This window comes from Lynx canadensis, chromosome A3, assembly GCF_007474595.2.
Source record: "Lynx canadensis isolate LIC74 chromosome A3, mLynCan4.pri.v2, whole genome shotgun sequence".
NCBI classification, from domain to species: Eukaryota; Metazoa; Chordata; class Mammalia; order Carnivora; family Felidae; genus Lynx; species Lynx canadensis.
In genome coordinates this window covers 21,341,053-21,358,866 of record NC_044305.1, presented here as the reverse complement: position 1 = coordinate 21,358,866, position 17,814 = coordinate 21,341,053, and the positions used below count along the sequence as shown (strand labels likewise).

Sequence of the window (17,814 nt, the reverse complement as noted above, 5' to 3'; positions counted from 1 at the left end):
TCACTCTTTTCTATTGATTCTAACACCACTTTTCAAGAGTTTGTGGGGGAGCTCAGTATCCCAAGGTCAATGAGACACAGATGTGCTGAGGAGCCTTGTCCCACAGCAGAAGTCACAGTGTAAAGAGTGGGCACCAGCAGGCATGGGGGGTGCCATGCTGGACATTGAAGATGGCAGAACAGAGGCAGGGAGGCCAGGGAGGAGGGCCCCGCAGCCACTCTGACAAGAGGTGGGCATGTGAGAGAACAAGGGCCTTTAAAGCAACATTTGCGCGGTCTGCCTAGGGCCCTTCACAGCTGGGGTCTGGAAATTCAAGCCGCTTCCAGGTTAGGACAGCTCTAGCTCCCCCCTCCACCCGTGCCCCCCACCCTCTCCACAGGCAATGCCCCATTTCTTGCCCAGACACCCACCAGTGAAGCCTGGGCAGGTGGAGACCTGTGTATATGTTAATATACCTGCAACTCTTTCTGCTGCGATTTTGTTTGGGGTTTAAGGAGTGTCTCAGGCAAAGGGAAGAATAATCTAATTGACTTAGAGGATTAGAATTCGTAGCTGCTAGGCCCCACGTGAGGGGAATGCGAAGCTGCTAATTAGTTAAATAAAATAAATGTGCTCAGCGTGATTGTGCAATCACTCCCCGCCCCCAGCCCCTGTGATTCCTGTTCCAGCTGGGGCTCCGGGGGTCTGGTTAGGAACCTCACTGAGAGGCACAGACTACCTCCTCGTACAGACAGCGTCTCACACACGACAGTTCCTAAATCCACAGGCACGGAGTTAGCCTACACCTGTGAACAGAGGCACATCCTGGTTTCCCGCAGTCCAGAAAGCTCAGACTTGTCTCCATGGCCTTCAAGGCTCCGCTCGACTCACTCTTCTCGCCCTCTGTGCTGCCTCATCTTGCTTGCCCTGGCTCCCCTTCCCCTCCCAACTCTGGTTGCTTTTCTGCCTTCCCGTTTCTTCCCACCTCCTGGCTTTTGCATGGGCCGGTTCCTCTGCCCAGAAAACTCCTCTCTCTTCCTTCAGAGCTCAGCTCAGGATGCCTCCCTTGACCCTGTGGCTCAGCTGGCACCCCTCTTCCCTGCTGGCCACATTTCCATCTGCAATCACCCATGTGTGTATTTGTTTCATAGCTGTCCCCCCCAACACCCGGGGCTGGGACTGTGCCTGCGTGATGAACTTGTTACATTCCCAGAGCCTGGTACAGTGCCCGGTACATAGTAGGTGCCCAATAAATAACTGAATGGTATATACAAACACACACCCAGGCCAACGGTGGTGTAAACCCAGACACAGATTTTGGTGCACGGACAGGCCACTATGATGTGCATCCCTGCCTGTACCTGTACCTGTACATGTACAAGTGACATGAAGGCACAGAGTGGCTCCTGTGGGGCCACGGGGCCTAGAACCCAGGCCCTGTATCTGGACCAGCCAAATGAGCCAGGCAGGAACTCGGCCCGGTAGCCCCGTGCCTTCTAAAAGTCCTGATTGTGATGGGCACTTCCTGATTTTTTAAAAAGTTCATTGGTTTTTATTTTTTATTTTTTTTTTTAAGTTTATTTATTTTTGAGAGAAAGAGAGAGAGAACGCAAGCTGGGGAGGGGCAGAGAGAGAGGGAGACAGAATCCGAAGCAGGCTCCAGGCTCGGAGCTGTCAGCACGGAGCCCGACGCGGGGGCTCGGACTCACAAACTGCGAGATCCTGACCCGAGCTGAAGTCAGGCGCTCAACCAACTGGGGCAGCTCCTGATTTTTAACTTTGGGAACCTAATTTGAAAAACACTGTGGGAGCTAAATAGCATCACGCGCTGGCTGGGCAGCGTGGGCACCGTGGGGTCTCAGGCTCTGGGGCAGGAAGTGGCATCAGCTTCCAGGGGCCTGGTGCCGGAGGGCTCGGTGACCTGTTGGGGCTGCCATGGTAACCCCGGGAAGGTTCAGGATCGACTGTGCTGAGGACGCAGTGGGGCCCGCACCTGGCATCCCTGAGCCCAAACACTTTGTATAGTATGAAGTCCTAGAGATTGGCTGTGTGAATGAGTGTGGTTTGCTAGATTAAAAACTGCCCATGAATTTGTGGTCATAAGACCCTATTCCCAGCATGCAGGGGGGTGGCTGGAGCATGAAAGGGGGCCCAGCTCCTGTGCAGGAGACAGGTGAGGTGACGAAAGAGCTGAGAATCTTGGAGGGAGGCCAGTTATGTAGGAGGACAGGCCTCTGTGAGACAACAGTAATAATAATAAAGCAGCTAACATTTAGAGAGTGCCTGCCATATGCCAGGAACCATGATGAGCGCTTTGCTTCCCATCAATGATCTCATTTCACTTGGGACCTGGGGAAGGACCCCCGGCCTAAACACATCTCCCTTGGTAGCTTGCATATGCTGGGGGTTTTACCTTCAGGGCCTCATTTCTGTGGCTCAGGCAAATTCTTTTTCTTATTGGTGGTTTTCAAGTTCTGCAAGTTTTTCTTTTGACCTAACTCAAAGGGGACAGCCCTGAAGAGGCCTCAGGAAGCCACTGCAGCCTGTCTCTGGGGTCTCCATGAAATCTCCATGAAGCGTTGAAAGACAGTGGCCTTTGTCAGACCAAGCGGCCGGGTGGGCCAAGCCCCTGCGAAAGCCACCCAGCTGCTCCACAGGTGTGGTGCACATGTGGACACTGGGTGTTTCCGGTGGAGGGCTGGAACAGCTGGAGCAGTGCACGACGTCTGCCTCCTTCCCAAAGAATTAACAGGCCAAGTGGTGGCTCGTGGTTGACTGCGATTTTTATTTTCTGCCCTAGACGTTTCTATCTTAAATCCCTGCAGTGATCCACAATATACATAAGGGCATTAAGCCCTGAGGTCCTCCAGGGAGGCCAGATTCACGTGGAGCCAGAATCACTCCATTCATCTCAGGAATGCCCGAAACATCCGTAGAGCGGTGGGGGCCTCGAAGATGCACGGTCACACACACCCAATCCCTGTCCTCGGGTGCTCCCAGGCCAGTGTGGGAGATGGATGTTAATCCAATCATCACACGTGAGAAAAATAAAATTACAACTGTGACCATCAAAATGAGGACAGCTGCCTGGGAGGGGTCTGAGCCAGTAACAGAGGACTTGGCCTAGTCTGGAGGTTCTGGAGGGCTTCCTGGAGGGGGTGCTATTTGAAGTAAGCACTGAAGTATAGAGGTGTTGATGACTAGGAGCGGGGATCTTGGCTGGGTGTGTAGGCTGGAGGACTGCAGGAGGCTGGTGTGGCCAAGGGGCAGGTGGGGATGAGACCCCAAGGGGCCTGGGCAAGTACTGCCACGAGCCATGGATGGAAGGGCCCTGAGTTGGGGACATTGTGTAAAGATCTGTCTGGCTGTCATGGAGAACAGATTAGGAGGGCCACAGTGGCTTTGGGGAAACCTGGGAGGAGGCTGGGATGATGACCAGATGACAGAAGCTGCGACCCTGGCCAGTGCAAGGGGGCTGGACTCTGGAGAGAAGGGGAGGGGCCCAGTGATGTTCAGAGCGAAGATCGGTGGGATTCTGGGATTGACTGTGCCAGAGTGCAGAAGGAGCAAAGGCAGTGATGACGTGGGAGGGTCTGGCTGGAGCAGGTGAGGCCTTCTGGGGTCGAGATTCGGAGAGACCGGGTTGGATTCTGAACAAGCAAGGGGCTGATGAAAGCGGCACGGGAGTGGCAGAGCTCAGAGCAGGCCCTGGCGTGGGGTAGGGACCATCTGGCGCCCCATCCCCACCCCAGCACCTCCCGGGGCCACCCTGTCACCTCAGGCTCAGCCATGAGGCTGCAGGTAGGAGAGGTCTGGCACCATGGACACATATCAGCACCTTTCATTCTTCCCGGTGTGGGTCTGGAGAAAGATCCCAGCCCTGAGGGCCCAGGGGTGCCCCTGCCAGGCCCAGAAAGGCCTGGGCCATGGGTGAGCAGGGAGGAGGCTGAGCCTGGTCCATGGCATGGACTCGCCTTGTCTCTTCAGCATAATTAGGTGCTTAATTGCACTGCTAAGGCCTGTCGATGCTTGTGCTGAGGTGATTATGATTTACAGCCAGGCTGCCGTGCGGGGGTCTCCTCTCCTCCTGGCCTCTCCAGTGTCGCTGGGGGGCTGAGCCATAGGGTTTTCTGCCCAGTTTGTGAATGAGGAAATCCAACAGGCTGCTTCCTCCGCCCCCAAGAAGCTGGAGCAGGATGGTGGACCCCCTCCCATAAGATATACCTCTGAGGATGGGCCGGGCTCCCTCAAGACAAGGAAGGCTGGGGACCCTAGGGAAGGAGGTAGGAAAGGGTGAAAAGGTAGACTTGTGGTTTACTGGTCACGGGAGGCTCACCAGAGATGTGGTTAAGGCCTGGTCTCTGTCACCAGCTGGATGGCCTTGGGCAAATCACCTTACCTCTCTGAGCCTCAGTTTCCTGACCCATGCAATGGGTATCCTGGCAGGGCCTACATCACGGGTTATCGCGAGGCTCAAAAATGATGCATGAAGCTTTAGCACATCGCTCATAGTGATCAAGTGCTCTGTAAACACTGGCTGCGAGCCCTTACTCTTACTGCTGTTATGGTTTTTATTATTTGCCTCCTCCAGATGGTGCTTAAAAGGGTAGACACCAGGGCCAGAGAGAGCCGTGTCTCATGTGGCACTCTTCCTGAGGTGCGGGGTTCGGTGTGGGGTCTGGGCTCTCGGTGAGCCCGTGCAGCATTGCTGGGGTCTGGCTGCTTCCCAGCTGTGACCCCAGCACCCAGCTCAGAGTGCGTTCTTGCCCAATGTCCACCAAAGGCACGATGAATCCAGCCCAAGAGCCTGGGTGCTGGTGGCTTGCTGGGGTCAGACCCGGCCTCCCAGCACCCTGGCAGTGCTCCCGGACTCCCTCCTCCTCTCTGAGAGGCCTCTGTTCTGCTGGCAGAAGGGGCGACAGGGTTGGGGGGGGCACAGAGCAGACTGCCTGGGGAGGGCTGGTCCAGGCCTCGCCTTGCGTCTGGGGGGGGGGGGTGGGCTGCGGCTGGTGCTCCCTCCCTAGGAGCGGCTGCTCCCAGTGCTTCGCATTATTACTCCATTAGCGCCTTGTAGGGTTGACAAATGAAGGATAATTAATATCCGTGAGGGAAACAGATGTTGAAGGTAATTCGCTCCCCGCTGCGCATTTGCAAACAGCATCTCCTAACTCGCCTGAGAGCATGCAGGGCCACAGGGCCTCCCTGTGCCCTTGGTCAGAGGTGATGGAATCAGCAGGGCCGGTGGCCTCCAGCTGGGCCCAGCCTGGAGCTGGCAGGGAGGCTGGTCCTCAGCCCCACACCAAGAGGGGTGCCTGGGAGAGCCTCACCGTCTCGCTACTGGGAGTCCTGCCTGTGTCCCATCTCGTGCCTCCCACTCTACCAGAAGCCCATTTTTCCTGCTTTGTGGGGGTGACGGCCAGCCAGCCGGAAGGCTCAGAACCAGAGAAGACGGGCCAGGCTCCTTGGCTGTCCACCCAACCACCCCTCTTCTTCCCTCCTGGAGCCTGGGAAGTGCCCTGCCCCTGTGGCCCTGCCGGTGCTGGGTGACCCCTGATGGGCCTGTCACACCATTTGGAGGGGTAGCATGCATGCATGGAGTCAGGCCTGGGTTTAGTTCCCAGCTCTGCCCTTCGCTGACTCAGTGCCCACAGGAAGCCCCTTTTCTTTTCTGAGCCTTCATTTCACCATCTGTAAGGTGGGTATAGTCACGTGTAATGTGACCCCAAATTAGAAAGCATGATATCTGGGTACCGCTTCCCTTGAAGAAAGAAGGACCTAGCCTGAGTCCACTCATTCAACAAATGTTGGTTGTTGCTTACAGAGGACAAGGCCCTGGATGGTCACTAAGATGAACGAAATAAGTATCATCCCTGTCTTCATGGTGTTTTTAGTTTGGCCAGGGAAAGAAACCAAAATCAAGTCAACAAATAAATGGTTCTCAAACTGTAATAACTGCTGTGAAGGAAATAAACGGGGGGTTGTGATCGAGGGCGTCTTGGAGGAGGTGCTGTTGAAAATGAACCGGGGTCAAGCAGGTGAAGAGAGGTGGGGGAACAGTATCCAGGCAGAGAGACCAGCATGTGCAAAGGCCGTGATGTCAGAGAGACAGCTTGGCATTTGGAGGAGACGAAGGGGGCCCAGGGGCCCGAGCAGGTCAGTGGGATGAGTGTAAGCCACACATGCGTGTGCCCAGCACAGGCCCAGGCACGTCTGCAGTGAACGCACCCCTGCGGAGAGGGCCCTCTTTTGCGTCCTGGCCTCCTCACTGCAAGGGCGGGCCGGGTGGGGCCTTCCCGCTCCCCGAGCTGGGAGCTTGGCAAGAACATGACAGCTGGTTTTCCGTGGCCCCCCCCCGGCCCCCACCCCAAGAGAGAGGGACCAGTAGGGCTCAGGGCTGGGGCTGCAGGTCTGAAGCCCGCTCAGCTCCGCCTGCCTGGCGAGCCTGTAGTGATGCCAGCAGGTGGTGAGGTAGCGAGAGGGGCTGGGGACCGCTCTCCCCCATTCTGTCTAGACAGGGTGGGGGCTGCACGGGGCAGGGCAGGCAAGTAAGAAGGGGACCGGGAAGGATGGGAGCCCTCCCACCTGTCCTCTCCAGGCCCAGCCTCCCCCTACCCTTTTTTTTTTTATATATATTTTTCAACGTTATTTATTTTTGGGACAGAGAGAGACAGAGCATGAACGGGGGAGGGGCAGAGAGAGAGGGAGACACAGAATCGGAAACAGGCTCCAGGCTCTGAGCCATCAGCCCAGAGCCCGACGCGGGGCTCGAACTCACGGACCGCGAGATCGTGACCTGGCTGAAGTCGCACGCTTAACCGACTGCGCCACCCAGGCGCCCCTCCCCCTACCCTTTTTAACTTCTTATGGTGAACTGTGGATTCACAGAAAGGGGCAGTAATAGATCAGAGAGTCCGCTTGCCTTTCACCCAGCTTCCCCAGTGACAACCTTTTCTCTTCTCGTTGGCAAAAATTCTTAGTAGCTCTATATTCGCTGCGGGTTTATTCATAAGAGCCCTAATTTGGAAACTCCCCACCTGTCCATCAACTGGTGGCTGGATAAACCAATTGTGGTGTGGTCCTGTGATGGAATACTACTCAGCGATGCAAAAGGATAAACTAAGTCTTGCAACAACATGAAGCAGTCTCACTGACACTCTTGTGTGGAAGAAGCCACACACGAAAAGAGATCAAGGACAGACAAAACTAATCAATAGTGACAAAAGTCAGAGTAGGTGGGGGCGAGTATTGATGAGGAAGGACCGCAAGGGTGTGCCCTAGAGGGTTATAAGTGTCCCATGCCTCGCTCTGGGTGGTGGCCACACAGGCATACATGAGTTCAATTTCATCAAACTGTATGCACTTACGCATACAAGTTATATTTCAATTTTATTTATTATTTTTTTTAACATTACTCATTTCTTTTTCTTTAAATTTTTTAATGCTTATTTAATTTTGAGAGAGAGAGAGACAGAGCACGAGTGGGAGAGGGGCAGAGAGAGAGAGAGGGAGACAGAGAATCCGAAGCAGGCTCTAGGCTCTGAGCTGAAAGCTCAGATGTGGGGCTTGAACTCCTGAACTGGGAGAGCATGACCTGAGCCAAAGTCGGATGTTCAACCAACTGAGCCACCCAGGTGCCCCCCACATTATTCATTTCTGAGAGACAAAGAGACAGAGCATGAGATGGGAGAGGCAGACAGAGAAGGAGGCACAGAATCCAAAGCAGGCTCCGGCTCTGGGCTGTCAGCACAGAGCCCGCACGGGGCTCGAACCCATGGACCATGAGATCATGACCTGAGCTGAGTGGGACGCTTAACCGACTGAGCCACCCAGGTGCCCCATATGTCAATTTTAAAATGAAAAATGTTAAACCCAAGGAGCCTGGGTGGCTCAGTCGGTTAAGCGTCCGATGTCAGCTCAGGTCATGATCTCATGGTCCATGGGTTCGAACCCCGCGTCGGGCTCTGTGCTGACAGCCCAGAGCCTGGAGCCTGCTTTGGATTCTGTGTCTCTCTCTCTTTGCCCCTGCCCCACTTGTACTCTCTCTCTCTCAAAAATAAATACACATTAAAAAAAAAATTTAGGGGCACCTGGGTGGCTCAGTCGGTTAAGCGTCCGACTTCGGCTCAGGTCATGATCTCATGGTCCGTGAGTTCGAGCCCCGTGTCGGGCTCTGTGCTGACAGTTCAGAGCCTGGAGCCTGTTTTAGATTCTGTGTCTCCCTCTCTCTCTGACCCTCCCCCATTCATGCTCTGTCTCTGTCTCAAAAACAAATAAACATTAAAAAAAAATTTTTTTTTTAATTTAAACCCAATCAAATAAGCACGGAGCCAAAGTACAAAGACAAATATTACAGATACTCTTGCTTCCCCACAACTGGAGTGAAGTTAGTATCCTGATATATTTGTGATCAGCAACCTTTTTTTTTTTTAATGTTTTATTTATTTTTTAGAGAGAGAGTACTAGTGGGGAAAGGGCAGAGAAAGAGGGAGACAGAATCTGAAGAAGGCTCCAGGCTCCGGGCTGTCCGCACAGGGCCTGACGCGGGGCTCAAACTCATGAACCGTGCGATCATGACCTGAGCCGAACTCGGACGCTTAACTGACTGAGCCACCCAGGCGACACCCCCCCCCCCCCCCCCCCCCGCCTGCCTTTTTTTTTTTTTTTAAAGAAGTAGAACATTTCACACTAAGCGAAGACTTCACTTTGCAGTCTATCCCAGGTTCACGGACCTCCCCTGGGCTCCAGCCCAGAGACGACCACTGCATCCCCTCCCGTCTGCTTTCACACTTGCACACACGTCTCCAAACCCAGGATGGAGTGTTTTTATGCGTTTATTTACAGAAATGACGTGGCCCTGAGGGGCTCGGCAATGAGCTCTCCCTCCCTGAAGGTGCCTGAGCCCAACTCTAGCTCAGGCTTTTTAACTGCTGTGCGGTATTCCATCAGATCAACTGACTACCGCCTACTTATTCGTTCTGTTGATGGGACACTGAAGTCGTTTCTACTTTTTTGCTATTTAACTCTCCCACTGCCCCTTGTGGGAGTGTCTCTGGGGCCCCCATGCTACAAGCGTGCTCCTGGTTTCCAGCGCTCCCCGTCTTCCCAGCTCCCACCTGATGGCCAGGTCATGGTCTCCTCTGTCCCCTTCCCCAGGTGGTCAAGGTGGTAGGCAGCAACATCTCCCACAAACTGCGTCTGTCAAGGGTGAAGCCCACGGACGAAGGCACCTATGAGTGCCGTGTCATCGACTTCAGCGACGGCAAGGCCCGGCACCACAAGGTCAAGGCCTACCTTCGGGGTGCAGCCGGGGGGAGAACTCGGTCCTGCACCTGCCCGAAGCCCCGCCCGCTGCGCCCGCCCACCCCCCCAAAGCGGGCAAGGAGCTGCGGAAGCGTTCGTTGGATGAGGAGGCCTGCAGCCTCTAGACTGATGCCCACCTGGCCGCCACCCACCCCGCGCCCCTACAGCTGTACAGAGTGCATGAGGAGCCGCTGGACCCCTGGGGACGGGACGCCTGGGTCCAGCCGCCTCCCCATCCCCCAAGACTGCCTGTGGCCACCACGTCGGCCCTCTGCCCCACCACTCCCCTTGCTCAGCATGTAAGCCTGCCCGACCCTCCCTTTTCAGACCCCTGCGGTGACCTGGGCTCAGAGAAGGTGGCCCCCGGGCACTAAGGGGACGACCGCCCCGAACGCCGGGGTGGGCACCATGCCAGGGCCAGGCTGCCTCTCTGTCACCAGCTTCAGTGGAGTCCAGTGTTTTGCTTTGCTTGCTTGTTCCCCATCCTGTCCCAAGCCAGGGCCTCCCAGCCTTATTCTCCCTCCTTCCCCATCATCCCCCGCTTGAACCTGGGGGTGTGGACAGTGACCCCTCCCTGAACTTGGACTTGAATCTTCTGAGCAGAACTAGGGCCTCTCCCCTGGCGACAGAGCCCCCAGGAGAGCCTTGCTCTGAGCCCGTGGCCTGTAAACCGGTCACTCGGGCCCTGGGAGGAGAGGGAGACACCTCACTGCCTCCTGGTGGGTCCTTCCTGTCCAGCTTCCTTATACCTAAGAAACAGCTCCCTGTCCCACCTTCTGCAGAGGTGGGGGGACCAGGAATCTGCCCGTTTACGTGGCGAGTCCGAAGGAGGGCCTTTTCCCCTCTGACCCAGTGGCCCAATGCAGAGTTTTGCACCAGCAGGACCCCTTCGAGGGTCTTCGAGGCTCTCCCAGGAGCCCCCCTCTGCCAGCTCCCAACGTCCCAGCCCCCTTCTGGGGCCCATGCCACGCCCACTCAAGGGCCTGGGGCTGTGGGAGCCCAAAGCCCCCAGTACCAACCTCCTCACAATTCTGATCAGGGGGGACACCCGCCCCCTGGTGATTTGTAAATATTTCTATTGGGCCCAACCACCCCCTGGGAACTGGCTCAAACCTCTGGCCACCCCTTAGTGACGGGAGTTGGATATGGAGAGGCCGAGGGCTCTGCCCGGGGGGTGTGTGTGGGTAACCCTGTACACATGATCCAATCCGTGACTAACCAGCCAACCTGAATAAAGCGGTTTAAAAAAAACAAAACAAACCCTCAGGCAGTGTCTTTCTGGGCATTTGTGTCTGGAGCAGTGCGGCAGGAGAGGCACAGGTGGGGACTGCTTGGCAGCAACTTCTCGCTTCCGCTGTCTGTCCCCCAAGCGCAGAACGTGAGCTGCTGGGGCACGAGGGAGGGCCAAGGGAAGCAGCCTTCGTCCAGCTCCAGTCCCGTCACCGGGCACTTGGATTATTCTTAGATTTGAGGCAATCACACATTACAGAAGAGTGCATAAAACACGTTTACGCTGTTTTGTCAATAAAGACATTATAAAGCAAATGCGGGCGAGCCACCACCTACCAAACCACAGCAGTCCAGAACAGAAGCCCCCAGCCCAGCCAGCCCTGATCATACCCACTTGCCTCCCTCTTAGAGAGTAACCACCGCCCTGACTTTTAAGTTGGGCCGTTCTTCATGTTCTTTTCTAGCTTTACTGCCCTTATGTATGTCATCGTAAGCAATACAGTGGGGTCTGGTCTCTCACTTAGAACTATGTGCACAGAATCATATCATTTCTGTCCTTGCACGTACTGCTCTGTGAGCGTCATTTGTGTGTTGCATGTGTCTGTAATTTGTCCATTTTTCTTACTGCATGAATATCCCACAACTGACTTATCCATTCTACCGTTGACAAAAATTTGTGTTCCCACCTGGGTGCTCTTATCAATAACACTGCCATGGGCATTCTCGCCCAGGTCTCCTGGCGTACGTGAGCATGAGATTCTCAGGTGGGTTTGCTGGGTCAGAGGTTTAGGGATCTCATTTGCTCCCATGGGCGTGGCCATCACCGTATTACAGTTGAGGAAACAGCATCAAGGGTTAAGTAGCTTGCCCAAGGTCACCCAGTCGTTGAACTCTGCTCTTCCAGACCTGGACCCCTGCTGAACATCACCACCTCTCCTGTCATGCCCAGGGCTTGGATTCCCCTTGGCTCATGCCAGAGGAGTCCCACCTGCTGAGAATCTCTCTGCCTGAGGGTGTGTCCTTCTGGGGCTTTCGGGTGAAACCCTCACAGCCAGCTAGTCCCTCCTCTGCACCTACAGGAACCACTGGCATCACCCACACTGAGCCTGGGGCATTAGCCTGTCCCCGAGCTCCCCTGCAGCCAGACTGAGTGAGCCCTCTCTCAAGGGCAGGGACTGGGACCTAAGAGTGCTTGGTTGAGCACTGAATGTGCCCCCGGCCCTGTGCTGATCACCACAGCAGCCCCAAAGGGAAGTGTGTATCCCCGGTTTTGAGATGGAGAGAATCAAGTGTGGGAAGGGGTGGGTTGGAGGCTGGCCGGCTGGCTCACTGGATAGGGACATGGATAAGCCAGGCTATGAAGCAGGGCTGGGGGCCTGCTGCAGAATCCAGGTATCCCTGCGCTGGATGGTCTATATGGCCTGTGTCCGTCAGATCAGCGGCCAGCCTTTTTCAACACATATGGTCCCTTCCAGAAACGCCAAAGTGCGAGGCAGGCCCTGACAAGCCCACGTACCTCTGGAAAGGTATGCGGGGTACAGACTTGTGCTAGAATGATAATACTCTGAGTCCCTACTCTGCACCAAACACCGGTGAAAGGGCTTTCCATGGGAAATCCCGAGATTCTACAGGATCTCATTTTACACACCCCCTAGGGCGTGTGCCCCATCTCCAGTCTCTCCCACCTTCAGAGGGGCCCTCACCTCCTTGGAGGGAGTTTTCTTGCCCCATTGGGAATGCAACCCAGGGAGAGGAGTGCCTGGGTTAGAATCCTGCCTCTATCCATCCTTGCCGGACATCCTCAGGACCTCGGGCACGGCTCCTCACCTCCCCGAGCCTCAGTTTCCTCTTCTGTGAAATGGAGAAGCTCGCAGAAGGTACAAATAGAATCATGAGATTCCGCTTTGCGCACACTTTGCTGACGAGAATCAGAAAGATAGTAACAAGCGTTGGCGAACACTCATACTCCGCGGGCGGGATTATAAAGTCATGCGGCGGCAGCTTGGGAAATAGGCAGTTTCTCAGAATGTGAAACATAGAGTTACTCTGTGACCCAGCAGTGCCACTCCCGTGTATATACCCAAGAGAACTGAAACCATGTATCGTGTGCACAGAAACGTATGCAGGAATACTCACACCAGTGTTATGCATAACAGCCAAAAAGTGGAAACCACCCACATACCCATCAAGTGATGAATGGATACACGGGATGTGGCGTATCCAGACAATGGAACATTATTTGGCAATAAAAAGGAATCCTACACGCTCCATAATAGATGAACCTTGGAAATATTATTCTAAGTGAAAGCAGCCAGACACAAGAGGTCACATACTGGATGATTCCATTTATACGACATGTCCAGAACAGGAATATCCACAGGGACAGAAAGCAGCCTGGTGGTTGCCAAGGGCTAGGGGGAGAGGCGAGCGGGAAGTGAATGCTAATGGGTAGGGGGGTTCTTTTGGGGACGACTGAAATATTCGAAAATGGATTGTGGTGATGGATGCACAGCTCTGTGAAGATACTGAAAACCACTGAATCGTATACTTTACGTGGCTGAACTGTATGGTGTGTGAATTATATCTTGATAAATCTGTTGCAAGAAAGGAGCTGCTCCTAAATACAGCACGGCGCCCGTGGGAGACACCCGGGAAATTCTGACTCCCTATTAATATTGCTGTGATTCTTTTTCAAAAAAAAATGTTTAATGTTTATTATTTATTTTTGAGAGAGAGACAGACAGAGCACGAGTGGAGGCGGGGCAGAGACAGAGGGAGACACAGAATCCAAAGCAGGCTCCAGGCTCTGAGCTGTCAGCACAGAACCCGACAAACTGTGGTGCTCGAACCCACAAACTGTGAGATCGTGACCTGAGCTGAAGTCAGATGCTTAACTGACTGAGCCACCCAGGCGCCCCAATATTGCTGCGATTCTTATGTGGAAGCCAGAGCCCCATTGTGCTGACCTCAGAGCATCTGGTGGACAGAAGTTTCTAAAAGGTACCTAGTTCTGTCCTCAAGTCTCAGATAAACCTCTGGACACCCGCAGCTTAGCTGCAGGCCACGTTCCCCTTTGTGTACCACCATAAGAATAATGGGGCTGGTGTGCTTCTTATAAATTCAGATGTCCAGGCCCCCTCTTGCCTCAGATCCCTGCCTACATCAGTAGCTAATGCCCGTAGGTGGGTCTCACGATGGGGAGAGAGAGCAAACTCCTGGCCAGGGACCTCTTCCCATACTCTTGCTCAGCTCTCTTACTCTCGCATCTCTAGCCCCCAGCTCCCTTGGTCTCCAAGGCTCTGAATTCTGGCCCAAACCCCACCTACCCTGGCTGCCTGGTGTATGCCCCTCTCAGGGCTCCCCTGTTAATCCTGTCCAGGGCTTCCCTTTCCCTGCACCCACCTTGTGCAGGGTGGGGATGGGACAACTGAAAGCAAGAACAAGGCGTCTGCTCCCCATTCTTGGTCCTTCACCCCAGGATTCAGGGTGTGAGGCAGGGATGCCCCATTTTAGGAGGTGAGAGCATGTTGAAGTTTCAACCCAGGGGCTGGCCCTCCGGGTTCAGGGCAGAACTGTGTTCTCAGTCCTGGCAAGTCCCGGCTATGTGATGAGCGACCTACAGGTCCAGGCACAGTTCCAAAATCATCCCAGCACCTGAATGAGGAACCAGGTTGGGGCAGAGGATGATGGAGGCCTGGTCCAGGGAAAGGGGAGAGGGACTCAAGAGCCCCACCAGGGACCCTGGAAATGAGTGGGGTCTGCTGCCTACCGAGGCCCACACTTTGGCCAAACCCGGGCATCTGAGTCAGGGGAGCTTGTGAGCAACCCAGGTTTGGGGGCTCTATCCCTGGAGATTCTGACCCAGTAGTTCTAGAGTGGAGCCCAGGGAATCTATGTCCAACAGGATTCTGATGGAGGTGGCCAATGGATAGTTTGAGAAACACTGCACCATATGACCCTTTAAAGAAACAGACACACATAGAGAAAATAATAATAATACATTTCATAAAAGTGGGTGTTTATGTCACTTAACCACATGTCACAGTCCTTGCTTCTTACCAGCTCTCGTTTTTGCTGCTAACCGAAAGAGCATTCCAGCACGTGGAGGCACCACAATTACCCTAAGGGCTAAGTTATGTCTAATGATTTGCTGTTGCAGGTAATGATTCTCCAAATACGGTTCTATGAACCGCTTGGCACACTCAAGGTGTTTCAGAGTGTGTGGGAAATCCTTAAAACATGGAAATACTAGCACCAGACAGATGAATACACACTTTGAATCTGAGAGAGTCTATCCAACTGCTCTCCCTCAACAAACCTGACAATCTCAAAAAATTGGGGGGGGGTGGGTAGAATTTAAGGGGACACGGTGAACTTCGCATTTGGCACACAGAAGCTGCTCTCACTCACCAACGCGGAGGGGGGCAGGGCCTGGGAACGTGCACTGCTCACACATGCTAGCTCGTGAGCTGTTGGGATGCCTTGTGTGCACAGCGACTTGTCTGAAAAGACACCCCCCAAGCCGAGAGCTGTGGTCCCTTCTAAGGAGTAGAACAGAAGGAACGTACCCCAGTGGGCTGAACATTTGTAACGGGCAAGTGTTGCGTCTGTAACTTGATATGCATATAAATATTTTTCAAAAATTAACCAGGAACCAAAAGTAAATAAAATGGAGGGAATCCTGCTATGCGCACCACGCGGTCACTGAGCTCTCTCTCCCTCCCCACTCCCACTTCTTGTGTTGCTCGATTTTGTCTTGATGTAGCTTAGGTATCCACACTTGTTTTAGGCCATTTGTCTCAGTGAAGACTTGCCCGCTCCTAGCCCCAGCGTGTGAATCTTGATTAATCTAAGCTAGGGGCTCTTTGTGTGGAGTCCACAGATCATCCCAATCAGGGGTCCGTGGATCACAGGCATGGGATTCACCAACTTTCATGGGGAAAACAACCGCTACATCTCTGTTTTTACTAAGCTCCAACTGAAGTTTAGCATTTCCTTCTCTTATGAATGTAAGCAACAAACCACAGTAGTGTGGGCAGCAACTTTGTGACTTTACCACCAAGAGAAATCACAAATATTTTCATATCACAAAAGTTATTACAGTGTCTCAGAACACTGTTCACACTCATCACTACTACAAAATTATGGTTGTTATTAGATCTGCTGCTAGAATTTGTTATTTAATGCACTAATAAAGAAGCAAGTTTATTCCTATATCACACATTTCCAAAAATATATTTTGGGAACTGTATTTCAATGCAATTGGTTTCCTTTGTAATGCTATCATTTTATTTTATGCAGTTAAAAACAGTCTTCTGAGAAGGGGTCCATAGGTTTTGCCAGACTGCCAAAGAGGTCCATGGCACAGAAGAGGTGGATAAACCCTGGTCTAAGCCGGGGCTGGCAATTCCATTATCCTGGCTGGGGACTAGCTGAAGAAGGGTCATGTGACCTGCTGTGTTACATTCACCGTGAAATTTGAGGGGACATCTGCTGGAGGCAGAGTGGAGCCCCTCTTGGGAAAGGTTTCTTAAAAGGAGACACAAGGAAGTCATACTTTCTTCCTCTGCTCCCTAGTGTCTGGACGTGTGAGCTGGGAATTTCTCCTACCATTGGGCAACCATGCAGAGAGCAGCTGATTCACTTGAGATGTAGAAGCAACTGGTGTGAAAAGCCTAGGTCTTTTAGGATGCAGTGGATTGAGTGAATTAGACAAGAACCTCCCTACCTCTGGATTCCTATTATCAACCAATAAATCCCTTATGGTTTAGGCCAGTTGGGTCGGTTGTCAATTACTTGAAGACAAGAGCAGTTTCTTCAACCCACCATGTTATTTTTGTTCCCCCATGTTTTCCATGCTTGATCCTAACCATCACTGGAGTCACATGGAGAAACAAGCCAGTTCCTTCTTCCATCTGACCCTTATTTAGATTGATCACATCTTTTCTCCTTGAGGCTGAACATCTTCAGGTCCCTCAATGGACTCAAGAGACATGTTTTTAATATGTCTGTCTGTCTAGGTCAGTAGTTCCCAAACTTTAGCATGCATCAGAATCATGTTAATGTTTGTTAACGTTAGCTTGTTAAAACGTACATTTCTAGGTCCCACTCTGAGAGTTTTCGATTCAGCAAACACTGGAGTGAGTCTCAATAATTTGCATTTCTAACAAATTCCCTCACTGTGATGATGCTGCTGGTCTTGGGGACCACAGTTGGAGAACCACTGGTCTAGGTCCCTATAAAAATATGGCTTCCCCAGATGAAATCACTACTCAAGACGGGGGTCTGACCAGTGTTAGTTGAGCAGAGCAGAACTATCACCTCCCTCAGTATCAAGAGCATGCTCCTATTACTGCAGCCCAGATTACAAACTGCTGTTCTATACTATTGAACTCTATGTCACCAAAACTCTGAAACTTGTATCATACATGTGGCTCCTATCCTACAGAATAGGAAGTATCGCTTGTTGAGTACTTGTCATGTGCCAAGTGTTTTAATGAGTTATCTCATTTAATTCTCACATTGATCCTTGAGATGGACAGCAATCTCTGGGGAGACTGATACCCAGAGAAATGAAAAAAATTCCCAAGGTCACCTAGCTGGTAAATGAATGAGAGACCCAGGATTTGAGCCTGGCTTATAGAACTCTACAATTAAGAACTTTCCTCCTGCTTAACAGCATCTATTAATCAGCTGCCCTTTGGGGCCCAAGACAAATTTACCTAATTGTGCCTCATCCAACTCATTCATCTTTCTTGTCTACAAAGTCATCAAATGCGATTTCTGTCAAATGCCCTGGGTTTCTTGACCCTCCAAGATCTCCTTCAACAACAACTCAGCCCTTTTACTGTCTCTACTCCTGCCCCAAAGAGAAGGAGGTTAGGCTTGCTGAGTTGCATTTGGAGCCACGTGAGTTTGGTTTCTGAAAGTGTTAACTGTGGGCACATTTTAATAAAGACCATTTTCTAGGCTACAGTTACATAAATGTTCTAATGTAATATGCAAATGTACCACAAGTGATTTAGGGTGTGCTAGGCCTTTATTGTTCTAGTTGCAGTTATGTTGATTTAGCCCATAGCTTTATGGTTAATAATTTATTAAGCGACCTTATTTTTTAATCTCCCTTTGTCCTCATTTCTCATCTTTTTCCACATTAAGGGACTTAAGCCTGCACAAAGATTCAGTTTAATGAACCATCAATCCTTGAATAAGTGTAGTTGCAATAGGATTCCATTCAAATTCTAGGGAAGGAGTTATGTTCATGAGTTTTCACCCTCTTGATGGGATTCTGGGTTTCATCATAAA

At 52.4% G+C, this 17,814-nt stretch overlaps 2 protein-coding genes across 2 annotated transcripts in view; one reads left to right on the top strand and one right to left on the bottom strand.

The window, feature by feature from the left end:
- The window catches only part of VSTM2L (V-set and transmembrane domain containing 2 like), a 37,132-nt gene extending 27,338 nt beyond the window's left edge, over positions 1–9,794 (top strand). The window contains 2 exon segments of the mRNA XM_030309630.1: positions 9,133–9,276; positions 9,279–9,794. Of these exon segments, the coding sequence (XP_030165490.1) occupies positions 9,133–9,276; positions 9,279–9,404 (270 nt within the window). The 3' untranslated portion in view covers positions 9,405–9,794.
- TTI1 (TELO2 interacting protein 1) overlaps positions 1–17,814 on the bottom strand; it is an 83,527-nt gene that overhangs the window by 4,200 nt on the left and 61,513 nt on the right. The gene's annotated exons all lie outside the window — the stretch shown is intronic.